Source organism: Pteropus alecto, unplaced genomic scaffold, assembly GCF_000325575.1.
Source record: "Pteropus alecto unplaced genomic scaffold, ASM32557v1 scaffold157, whole genome shotgun sequence".
In the NCBI taxonomy this organism is placed as follows: Eukaryota; Metazoa; Chordata; class Mammalia; order Chiroptera; family Pteropodidae; genus Pteropus; species Pteropus alecto.
Window position 1 is genome coordinate 2930479 of NW_006440626.1, and position 11216 is coordinate 2941694.

At 55.4% G+C, this 11216-nt stretch overlaps 1 protein-coding gene across 2 annotated transcripts; it reads left to right on the plus strand.

Moving 5' to 3' along the window:
- Positions 1 to 999: 999 nt before the first annotated feature.
- CENPM (centromere protein M) lies at positions 1000 to 10626 on the plus strand. Of its 2 annotated transcripts, none has more exons than XM_006917367.3 (6): positions 1000 to 1157; positions 1678 to 1757; positions 2509 to 2601; positions 4401 to 4480; positions 5581 to 5672; positions 9884 to 10626. In XM_006917367.3, exons 1-6 carry the CDS (start codon positions 1101 to 1103, stop codon positions 10022 to 10024), a joined length of 543 nt encoding a protein of 180 aa, XP_006917429.1. In that variant the 5' UTR covers positions 1000 to 1100; the 3' UTR covers positions 10025 to 10626. The 2 variants fall into 2 exon arrangements, with proteins under 2 accessions (XP_006917429.1, XP_015449105.1); XM_015593619.2 differs by lacking the exon at positions 1000 to 1157 and adding an exon at positions 1244 to 1543.
- The last annotated feature ends 590 nt before the right edge of the window (positions 10627 to 11216 follow it).

The window sequence follows — 11216 nt, forward strand, 5'->3', positions numbered from 1 at the left end:
ATAAGCAGTTTATTAGTTTGTAAATATAGTAAAATCTGAGGCTGCACAGTTCTTGGTGATATGTGAAGAGATTAGTGTTATTGAGAAAATAGAGCAGAACAAGAGAGATAGGGTATATGGGGGGCTTGCTATTTTAGACAGGTCGTTAAGAAAGCCCCTCCGATAAGGTGACATTGGAGCGGAAACATGAGTAAATGAAGAAACAAGCCACGTGACAGTCTAGGAGAAGAGCATTTCAGCCAAGGAAACCATAGGGGCAAAGGTCCTGAGGTAGGAGGATATTTGGAATAGTTGAGGAGCAGCCTAATGGCCCATGTGGCTAGAGGGCGTATTAGAGGGAGAAGCGCCAAAGACGAGGTCAGGAGATTGTCGGGGGCTGGACTCCGCTAAGTCTCAAAGGTCATGTAAAGCGCTTGCAATGTACTCTGAGACGGGAACTCCTGGTGGGTTTTGATCAGAGAAGTGGCCGGCTCTGATCTCTGTTTTAAAAAGATGATTGATTGCTGTGTGGAGAATACCTCGTAGCCCTGGGGACAAGAGCGGAAGCAGGGAGCCAATGAGAAGGCTGCTACAATAGTCCCGGGGGGAGACTGAGGAGGCTTGTCCTGGAGGTGGTAGTGGAGGCAGTGAGAAGTGGTCAGCTTCCCGATACGTTTTAAAATTAGAACCCACAGGCTTATTTAAGGATTGGATGTGGACTGTGAAGGAGAGGAGCCAAGAATGACCTCAAGTTGCTGCAAGGATGCCGTCGACGGAGATGGGAAAGACGTGGGAGGGGCAGGTTTGGAAGAAATCAAGAGTTCGGTGAATGAGCATGAATGAACGAAAATGAACTAAGGAATCACTGAATACCTTCTTTCGCTGAGGAGTGAAATAAAAGGCCTACTACTATCTCATGGGCAGCACCTTAAGCATCTTGGGGCCGGCCCTGGAACACACGCCCAGAAAAAGGAGGTAGCGGTTCCTTTAAGAGGGCCCCGCCCCGCGAAACCCCGCCCAAAGACGGTCACGTGCCCCTCCGGGATTACTAAGGGCCGGACTCAGGGCGGTTTGAAAGCAAGGCGCGCACCGCTAAAGCGGCGGTTCGGCCTGCGCCTGGGATGTCGGTGTTGCGGCCGCAGGGCCAGCTGCCTGAGCTGAACACGGCCACCGTCTTGGTAGGCATCAGCAGCCCCGCTTCCCCGCCGGCCTTTCCTCCTTGGCCGTGCCTCAGCCGCTTGGTTCCCTGCGCTCTGTGGGGTGCTGGCGCTCAGTGTTCCGGCAGGGTGTGGTGGGCGGGACGGCCCCATTCTGAGCCAATCGGAGTAGCCTCCCTCTGAGGCTCAAGGACGCCCTCACCAATAGGTGCGCGCCGGGCAGGGTGCCGGGTGGCTGAGTTCGGCGCCGGGCGGGGACTTGGTTTTCCCGCTTAGTCGAGTCCGGCCTCCCGGAGTGGCCAGGCCGGCCGAGGGAGGGTCCGGGAGGTAGTAAGTGCTGTGCAGACAGGACCGGAGCGGGTGCAAACCTCGAGCCCTCACCCTGTGCCTGGCGGAGTCCTTTTTCGGTAAATGGCGACCTGCGCCCTGGAGCCAGGATGCTGGGAGTCGCGGCCGCCTTCAGTGCGTGCCGGGATGCCCAGGCCCTCCAGAGGGACTGCTGTGCAAAGACGTCAATCGGCCGCCTTCTCTCTCTGGGCAGCTGGTGGGCACAGAGGATGCGCTTCTGCAGCAGCTGGCCGATTCGATGCTCAAAGAGGACTGCGCCTCCATGCTGAAGGTGTAAGTGGCTGAGGCTGGTGTCCGATCAGTCGGCAGTGGTCTGAACTCTGGCCTGGGCGTGAGAGAGGAGCCGCCCGGAGAGGCGGGCGCAGGTGGGGCGGGTTGGCCAACCCCTTAACCCTCCTTAACGGGTGATCTGTCCTCACTGACCCTGCCGACCTCTAGTAGCACCCCGTCTAAGATATCCTCCATCACTCTCTGTCACACACCTGTTCTCTTCCTCTAGCACTTATCACCATAAGAAATTTCCTTGTTCACCTGTTCATTTATTTAAATTGGGTATTTGACAACCAGGAACCAAGTTCAGATGAGAATGGAGAGGGTGACTTGTCCAAGGTTACACAGCTGGTAATTGGCAGAGGTGGGATTTGAGCCCACTTCTATCACACTCCAAAGGAGTTCAGTCTTAACGCTAAAGGTCACAGTCCATCACCCCTGTGGTATGAGCCTGGTATCCCTGCCAGCATGCAGTGTAGCTAGCCCCATGCTGTTTTTATTTAAAACTCCCTTTTGCTAAGACAGTTACTAAACAGAGCTCCTCTCTGGCAGAGGGAGCCAGGTGGGAGTAATCTGAATGGGACTGGCTCTGCCCAGCCCCAGCCCTGTACTCGCCTGAGAGTCTTGCCCACAGTGGATCAGGCGAATAGGTGAAGAGCCTTTGACAGCCGCTTCCCCTTTGAAGGGCAGCATGTGAATGATGACTAGGATGTGGGTACGTATATCTTTAGTCCTGCGATTTCTTGTTTTTCAGCCACTTGGCACAGTCCCTCCCCCTGCCCTCCAATGTGAATCGCCCCCGAATTGACCTGATTGTGTTCGTGGTCAACCTTCACAGCAAATACAGGTGAGGGCCAGAGGATGGGGCTGTTGGGGCTCAGGCGTGCTTGGTGTACCTGGCTCTGGGCTGTGCTGGGGCCGTGACCTCAATTATGATGGGAAGGATAGGAGACAGAGGGGGCTGCCTGGGATTAACCTAGAGGGTAAGTGTGGGGGAGCCAATGGCCAGTGCAAGATGTTTACAAGGCACTGATAAATCAGTGTCATCTGTCATTTAGCTAATGCTCTTTGAGGCCTACTCTGTATCCCTGACATCAGGCACAGAGATGAATGAGACACACCACTGTCCTCAGCGTGCTCCTGGCCCACTGGGGGAAAGGCCGGACTTTTGAACAAAGAAGGAAATGTTGAGCTGTGAGAGCCCAAAAAAGACCTCTGATTCTCAGGACTTAGGTCAGGGTAGACTTTCTGGTGGAGGTGACACCTAAATTGACACCTGGAAGATGAGAAGGAGCTAGCCAGGTGAATGAGCAGAATGTTCCAGGTGAAGATAATGTAAGGGGTATAGTGTGTTGAGAGGGCTGTTAAGGTCAAGAGCCCAGTCTAGTGTGGGGACATGGCAACAGCAGCATGAGTGGTGGTGACACTTGTGGCCTGGCCTCCCTATGGTGCTGGCAACCCTGGGGACAGGACCACAGCCAGCTTTAAGAGGACAAAAGGAAGGTCTGCCCTCTCCCTCTTGGGAGATGGCTGACTGAGCTTAGGCAGGGCACAGGGTCTAGCACAGAAAGCAGTGCAGACACCTAGTGGTCATCTGGGGGGGGTTGAGAGAAGGCTGTAGTTGTCACACCTGGGAACCCAGGGGCAGAGACGCCAGGTACACGTGGCAGCAGGATTAAGTCCAGACTGGCCACCTGACCAGTTGGAAGAGTCAGCAGTAACTTGGGCCCCTGGCGGGGCCAAGCCAGGGCTGAGATCTGCCATGTTGGCTGGTGGTCCTGGCTCAGCAGACTTGTTGCTCTTTGCGGGGCTGTCTCTCTGTTCACCAGAAGGAACACCAGCTGGCCTTTGGAGAGATCCCGCTCTACAGCCACACTTAGGGACATGGCCATCGTTGCTATTGCCCTTGTTCATTCAGGGCAAAACCTTGGCACGGGCCACCTGACCAAGATGGCTTTTTGGCCAGGAGACAACAGATTCACTCCCTGGACACTAGTGCACAAAAGCCTTGGCCCAGGAGGTCAAGGCACCCTTGTTTAAATACTGTAACCTTATTAGCAAGCAACCTGACAATACCTGTGTGCATTTGTTAAAAATATACAGTGACCCAGCTGTTCTGCAGAAACATTTGCTTGGACAGGTAAGGATGTATGTAAACAAATGTTCACACATCTTTGTAATGGCGAAGAACTGGAGACCACACAAGTGTCCATTGCTGGGAAAATAGCATGGCACTCTGCTCGTCCCAAAGAATGCAACGTGCATCGAACCCGACTAAACCCAACTCGATGCTTATACCTATCACTGTCTGTATTTGCTTGTGAATAAAATTCTAGAAGAATTATACCCTAAACCGTCGGCATCAGTTGCCACTGGGGGGTTGAGACCAAAGGCCGGGGCTGGAGAGGGGGACTTACTTTTTACTTATGCACCCATATTTACTATTTGATTATTTTACGAGCTTGACTCACTTTGTAATTAAAAGTAGTTTTAAAAAATGAAATGACAAAATATTCCTCTAGGGCAGCTTCCTGTCACTTTTCTCTCATTCTCTGGCCTGTCTGGAGTGAGGAGCGGGGACTCTGCCTTCTCGGTTGTAAGGTTTGTCCTCTGGTTTGTTTCCTCGCCCTGGCCTGGCCACCGCAGCCTTCAGAACGTGGAGGAGTCCCTGCGCCATGTGGACGCCACCTTCTTCCTGGGGAAGGTTTGCTTCCTCGCCACGGGCGGTAAGTGCGTCAGTCACGGGCAATGTGGTAGACCCCTTGCTAAGGTGGCCTGGGTGACGGACAGACCACGTGCTTAGGAATCTGACCTGCCGTCGGCCTTTCTAACGGCACATCTGAGCAGGTCACGCTGCTGAGGCCATCGCTTAGAGTTGCGTGGTGGTCCGCTGTGGCCCAGACTCCTGGAAGGGCACAGCGTGGTTTGCAGTGTGGCCTCTGCCTTCCTGTCACACCTCCCTATCCGCTCCCATTCTTTGGTTCAGCTTGTAGTTCTCTGAGCAAGTCCTGCCGTCCGTCTCTGCGACTTTGTAGTATTGACAGGGGAAATAATGACAGCTGACCCTCACTGAGCACTCACTGTACGCCAGACACTTCTAGGTGCTTTGTTTCCGTGTCACTTAGTCTTCACAACAAACGACCCTTTGAGGTAGGTATTATTATCTCTGTTTTATGGCCGAGGAAACTGCTCACGAGGTTACGAGGTTAGTTAACGCCCAAGACTCCATAGCTAAAAAGTGGTCACATATCTGAGCCATGTGGCTTCTCTCAAATCCTGTCTTCCGCTCTGTACCTAGCCATTCCCTCTTGTCTGCATCCTGAGGGGAAGCCTCCCTGACCAGCTCCGCAGGCTGGGCCCTCGGGGTACCCACAGGTGCCTGTCAGACCCTCCCTGCCCCTCCACCAGTACTGATGGGGTGTCTGACTTGTCTGCATCTTGAGCTGAACTCGAGCTCCTTTTGGGGAAGGCCTGGCACAGATTATTCTCAGTAAGCCTTGGTGAAGAAATGAGTGCCTGGTCATTTCTGTATATCAAGTCTCTGCATCCACATAGTAACTCGATGGGATGGGGCTGTTACTGGCCTCATTTTAAAGATGAAGAAACTCATGTTTTCCTAAAGCACTCGCTCAAAGTCCTTTCAGCCTCATTTTCTAATCTGATGATCCTGACCGCCCTGAAAAGAAGATAGAACAGGATTGTCACCCCACCGACTAGTCAGAAACTGAGGCCCGGAGAGGGGAAGTGAGTTCCTTAGCCCAGTGCTTCCTAGATTCAGCCAGGAAGGTGGAAATTGCAGCCCGCAGCACTCACGGCTTCTTTGCAGCTGGGCGGGACAGCCACTGCAGCATTCACCGGAACACCGTGCTGAGGCTGGCCCAGACCTACCGGAGCCCCCTGCTCTTCTGCGACCTGGAGGTGAGGACTCTGATCATGCGGCCGGCCGTGGGGAAAGGACAGTCCCACACCCTGGGCACGTCAGGAATGCTTGTTTGAGGATCGCCAAGTACCGAGTGAGGGGGTCTCGGTTTGAATCCTGGCTTTTCCACTCGCTGGCTGTGACGTGGGGGGGCTCATCCTAAGCCGGGGGTGCACACATGTGAAGTGGGGTGATGACATACGTTCATCTCGAGTGTCTCTCACAGGCCAGGGGCTATCACTGTCGCCTTACTTTTTGGGGGGTTTTGTTTTCTCTCCACCCATCGCTAGGTCTTGGGTGCTCATTTGTGGATCTGTGCGAATATTCCACTCTCCCGCTGGGGTGTAAGTGCCGTGAAGCCAGGCGTCTTGTCTGTCTCATTAACCAGCGCGTCCTCCTGTCCTCTGCCAGTCGGAATGCCCAGTGTCCCCCTCACCACCCTGATCGCAGACGTCCAGTCCCAGGCGGGGGCAGGGCACCCAGCGGGCAGCGAGAACAGCGGGCGGCTGGGTGGGTAGATGCCGGATGCAGACGTATGGTGTTGGTTCTGTAGGTGTTTCTCTCAAGCCCTAATCGTGGGGGGTTCCGGACAGACTTCTGTTTTGCCGATAAGTTTTGCTCTTCCGCTTCTCCTTCTGCAGTCTGACGTTACAGCCCGTAGCGCTCGTGACTCTGCTAAGAAGTCCTCCCCAGGCGTTGTGCCGTCCTCTCTGGGAGGTCTGCCGAGGACTCCCAGGGCCTGGGCCGCCCCACCATGCACCAGGCCTGCTCGATTGGTTTTAGGGTCCGTTTACTGGTTTTGAGGTTCGTTTTGAAGAGTTGTGTTGCTGCGCTTTTCTGGGTCTGACACCTGTTCCAAAGGCAAAGTGGTGTCACAACAGAGAGAGCTGTCAGCACCCGGCCCTTCACCACGGTCCTGACTAGGGGTGCTTCTTCTGATCTGAAAGCAGAATTCAGGGTATCTGCGAACTGGGCAAGAACAAAATTACTTTTTTCTTTTTTTTCAAGTAACCTCTAAGTGAAATTTAGCATTATGAATGTAGGCAAGAGTTGTCAGTGGTATTAGCAGAATCTGTGACTGTTGCCAGTGGAAATGGCAGATGTTGCCGTATCACGTGAGGACCAGTCTGATCTCATTAGCCCACCACTTCCGCAGTCACTGGCCCTGCCCGAGATCGCACTATTCGGCGCCTCAGTACAGGTGCACACGCTCTCACAGGTGTGTTTTTCATATCGGGTGACTATTTTAAGAACCCCTGACTAGACCAGTGCTCTGATCTCACAGATCAGAGGCCCGGGGGATGCCTGGAGTGCTGGCCCCTGCCAGGCTTTCTTCACAAACCTCTGAGAAACAGACCCAAGGTTTGGAGAAGAAGCGACCTGCTGACAGCCACACAGCTAGTAAGTAAGCGGTAGGGCCAGCAGGTTGTTATGATCGTTGTAGCCTGCTGACCGTGGCTTTAAACAAGTCACACACACACCCCCGAAACGCAGCTTTAGTCTTCTTATCTCTAAAAGAGAATCAATTTTTGCTCCACAGCTCAGGTGCCTGTGGGTGCACGTAAGTGGCCACTTAGCTACTGTGGTGATGGGTAGTGCAGTTCTGTGTGTGGCCAGGAGGTGGCAGGCCATGCCAGGTCCTGGGTTACCCGGGAGCCTGAGAACTGTTAAGGCCTGTGACCGGCCATTTCCAGCCAGCAGCAGACCTCCTGAGAACACAGACCCTGTCTCCCTCAGAGGGGGCACCCAGTGTTTGGGCAGTCATCACTCTCCGTACCTGTGTTGTCTTCTTCAGGGCACACTCCTCCCTATTTTGAGGGCTTCGTGTGGCAGGAATTATCATCTCATTTTACACGTGAGGAAACCCACTCAGCGAGGTGTGGGATTTGCCCAGTAAGATTATTTCCTAGCTCTGCTGCTAGGGCCTTGCTGGCCCCTGAGAACACAGATGAGTCAGACACTGGCCCTGCCCACCCAGAGTCCGGTGAGCTAGACGGACATGTAACATACACAACAGCAGAAAGGTTTGCAGAGCTTGCAAGCCTGGCAGTGGGATCAAGTCACTGCTTCCTGTAGGTGACCGGCAGTCGTGATGTGGTCGGACTTAGGCTTGGGGGCACATCTCTGGAGTGTGCTGGTGGATTGGGAGAGGCCTGGCAGGGGCAGGGGGCAGGCTGTGGAGCCTGAGCGAGATCAGCAGCTTGGAGGTGTGTTTCCGAGGCAAAGGCCGCAGAACTTAATGTAAGAGGATCTATCCAGCAAATATTTCTTATGTATCTACAGTGCTCCAAGCAGTGTTCTAGGCACTAGGGGTGCAGCAGAGAACAAAACAGTAAAAAAAATCCCAGCTCTATTTAGTGGAGAAAAGAGACATAGAGATGTAATGTGTTAGGAAGAGGGACGTGACATGTCAGGTGGCGGTAAAGCGGTAAGATTTACATAGGGTGACAGGGGAGCGGGTGACCATTAAGTAAAGGCTTAAAGGAAGTGAGAAGGTGAGCTGAGCAGGCTCCCGGTGGGAAGCACGCTGGGCAGGAGAAACAGCAAGTGCAAAGGCCCTGAGCTTGGAACTCGCCCGGTGTGTTCGCGGCCCCCGGGGAGGCGTGGGTGGCCCAAGCAGAGCACACAAGGGGCAGGGTAGCGGGACAAGAGCCCGAGTGGCAGTGAGGCCAGGTCAGAGGGGCCGTGTGGGTCGTAGCAAAGGCAGTGGCTTTTACTCTGAGTAAAACTGCAGCCACCGGAGGGCGCGGGGCCGGGAGGGGTGTCGCCTGACTCAGGTTTTAAATAGATCCCTCCAGCTGTTGGGGAGAGAGGACTGAAAGGAGGCGAAGGCGGAAGCAGGGAGCCGGGCCCGGGGCTATTTCTGGAAGAGTTCGCAGTGGCCAGGACTCAGTGGTGTCCGGGGAAGAGGGAGGTGGGACAGTCTGCGGTGCTGGGTGTTCCAGGGTGGCGCCAGCCCAGTGCTGGTGGCCTGGAGATGAGGCGTGAGAGTGGTCAGGGTAAAGGATGACTCGAGTTTCTGGCCTTTGACTGAGATGGGAGCACGACCGCAGGAGGAGCGTGTTTGGGGGACCCTCGGGGCCTCCACTTATCTCATGCTGAGATAAAGTGTCTGCTAGATGACTGTGCAGAATCGAGTGAGCAGCCGATCCATGCGTCTGACACTCGGAGCAGAGGTCTGGGGGTATAATTTGAGGTTCAGATGGTTTTAGAGCCACGGAGCTGGACAAGGCCACCGAGGGAGTGAGTGTGGGGAGAGCAGCCCCAGCATTTAGCTGTTGGACGATGAGCTGGGAGCAGCCTGTGGGGTGGGGGGAAAAGCTGGCCACGTGCGGGGTCCCGGGAGCCGGGGCGAAGGGCCTTTCAAGGCGGGAGGGAGGGGCTGCATCAGACTCCGCGGAGAGGAGAATCTTGGTGAGAATGAGGCCAGTGCAATGAGGACTGAGACTCTACCTCTGGGTTCAGAACCGAGGAGGTGACAAGTGACAAATGGTGAGAGTAAGCAGGAGGACTTGAGGATGCCCCAGTCTCTAGTCTGGGCGACTAGGTGAATAATGACGCCCTCCCTCCCGTGAGTGAGGGGACAGGGGAAGGAGGGGAGCCGACCACCGTGGCCGGAGGAGGACATCCGAGCATCGCCGTTTGTTCTCCAGCAAACACTTATGGGGCGTCTCTTGCCTTATCTGCCCCGAGAACAGTCTCGTTGCCGCCTCCGAACCCCACAGCTCCTGGGACCCAGCGGCCCTTCAAAAGCCCTGATAAAAGAGCTCTTGATGGCATCTGCTTGTCCCCAGTGAGGGCCACCCTCTATCCAGCCCTCCTTTTCATCCCTGTGAGTGTCCTTCTCTGGTCCCAGATAAGGACCCTTTGGGGCCTCTGCCTCCTGGGTGTTGGCTGGCACCAGCCCTGATTCAGATGCCAGCTCTGTGGTCACTAACTCTGTGTCTCTAGACAGGCCACCTAACCTCGCCAGCCCTGTTGCTGAGCCTTCGGTCCTCTGGTGTCCCTGTGAAGGGCTCAGTGAGCGGAGGTGGTTGGCAGCTGCTGGGTGAGGTGTGCATGGACAGGGCATGGCCGTGACGGGCAGTGGTGTGCTGCGCTGTCCCCACGTCTCAGCCCCCAGCTGTCCTCAGGGAGCCTGTGTGGCTGCTCTGAGTAAGGGGAGCCACACAGGTGCTGCCTCACCCTTGTCCTCTGCTCTCTCTTGCAGGTGGAAGGCTTGCGGGCCACCATGGCGCAGCGTCTGGTACGCATGCTGCAGATCTGCGCTGGCCACGTGCCCGGCGTCTCGGCCCTCAACCTGCTGTCTCTGATGAGGTGCTCCGAGAACCCCTTCCAGGAGGACCTGTGAGGGCTGCCGGGCTGCGCTCCCCACGGCCTGATCCCTGGTCTGTAAATATTCACTGTGGCTGAAGACCCGGTCAGGACTTGACAGGCCCTGTGTCAGCCGCGGTCACTTCCCTGCAGGACCCAAAGTCCTCCAGGCGCCAGCAGGGAGTGCTGGGGGGGGCACCCAGCTGGTGGGACCAGCCCCCTCACACTCCCCCGCTCACTCCTACACAGCCCCAGGTCTGTATCCATCTGACGTGTCCCATCTCCACTTAAGGCTTCATCTGAACAAAGGGTCTGTGGCTAAAAACAGTTTGAAAATCACTGGTCTCATCCACCACTTTGATTCTGCAGACGAACTGACTCAGAACAATTAAGAGTTGGGTCGGGGAGGGGGGCGAGGCCTCTGTGAGCCCAGCCTGACTCCGCATCTGGGCCTGGCCATTCTTAGAGAACCTGGCGGTTCGGTTTCGCCAGGTAAAAGGGAGGTCGTTCCACCTCGTGTCGTGAGGATTGAATGAAATGACAGAGGTGGCTGTGTTCCTTGTGCCGGCTTACATGCTGATGTGTTTCTTAATAAATTGTGTTAACAGCTCACACAGTGCCAGGTGAGCACTCAGTGAACAGTGACTATTATTTGAAATCACACAGAGCTAAGTTCAAAAACGGGCCCAAATCCAGGATTACGCTGCTTAAATTCATACGTTCGTGACAGTTAGGCGAGAGAAGCTGGCCTGAGGGCTGCTTTCTGGGTTGGCAGTGCCAGCTCGTGCACTGACTGTTGCTTTTCTTCTTTCTTGGGTCTCGTTAGAATCTGTGGACGCGCCGGGATTGGAACCCAGAAATCCTGTCAGCCAGGTCGGGTCCCCTGCATCTCCCCTGTACCTGGCTGGACACATGGGAGCTTGGTGGGTGGGGGAGGTCGGGGGAAAGGGGCCTCAGGAAGAGAGCCAGGGCCTGCTCTCCATCCTCAGGCGTCAGGATGGTCCCTGCTCGATGCTCTGGGCAGTGCCAGCACCACGGGGCCTCTGCTGTGACATCACCATCGCAGCCAGAGCTCAGGATCGTCAGTGAAGGACCAGCCAACTTGAAACCCTTTGGAGGCATCGGGAGGACAGGGCCCCGCCTTCCTCCCTTCCGTGGCTTCCTCCCAGCCCAAGGTCTCAGGAAAGATTTACAGGCACCTGGCCATCTTCGAGGCAGGCTCTTGGGCC

Bases quoted from the DNA above. Each gene is read 5' to 3' on its own strand.
- CENPM (XM_006917367.3), top strand. From the start codon at position 1,101: ATGTCGGTGTTGCGGCCGCAGGGCCAGCTGCCTGAGCTGAACACGGCC. The intron at 1,158-1,677 runs GTAGGCATCAGC...CTCTCTGGGCAG, and splicing joins TGAACACGGCCACCGTCTTG to CTGGTGGGCACAGAGGATGC. The intron at 2,602-4,400 runs GTGAGGGCCAGA...TGGCCACCGCAG, and splicing joins AACCTTCACAGCAAATACAG to CCTTCAGAACGTGGAGGAGT.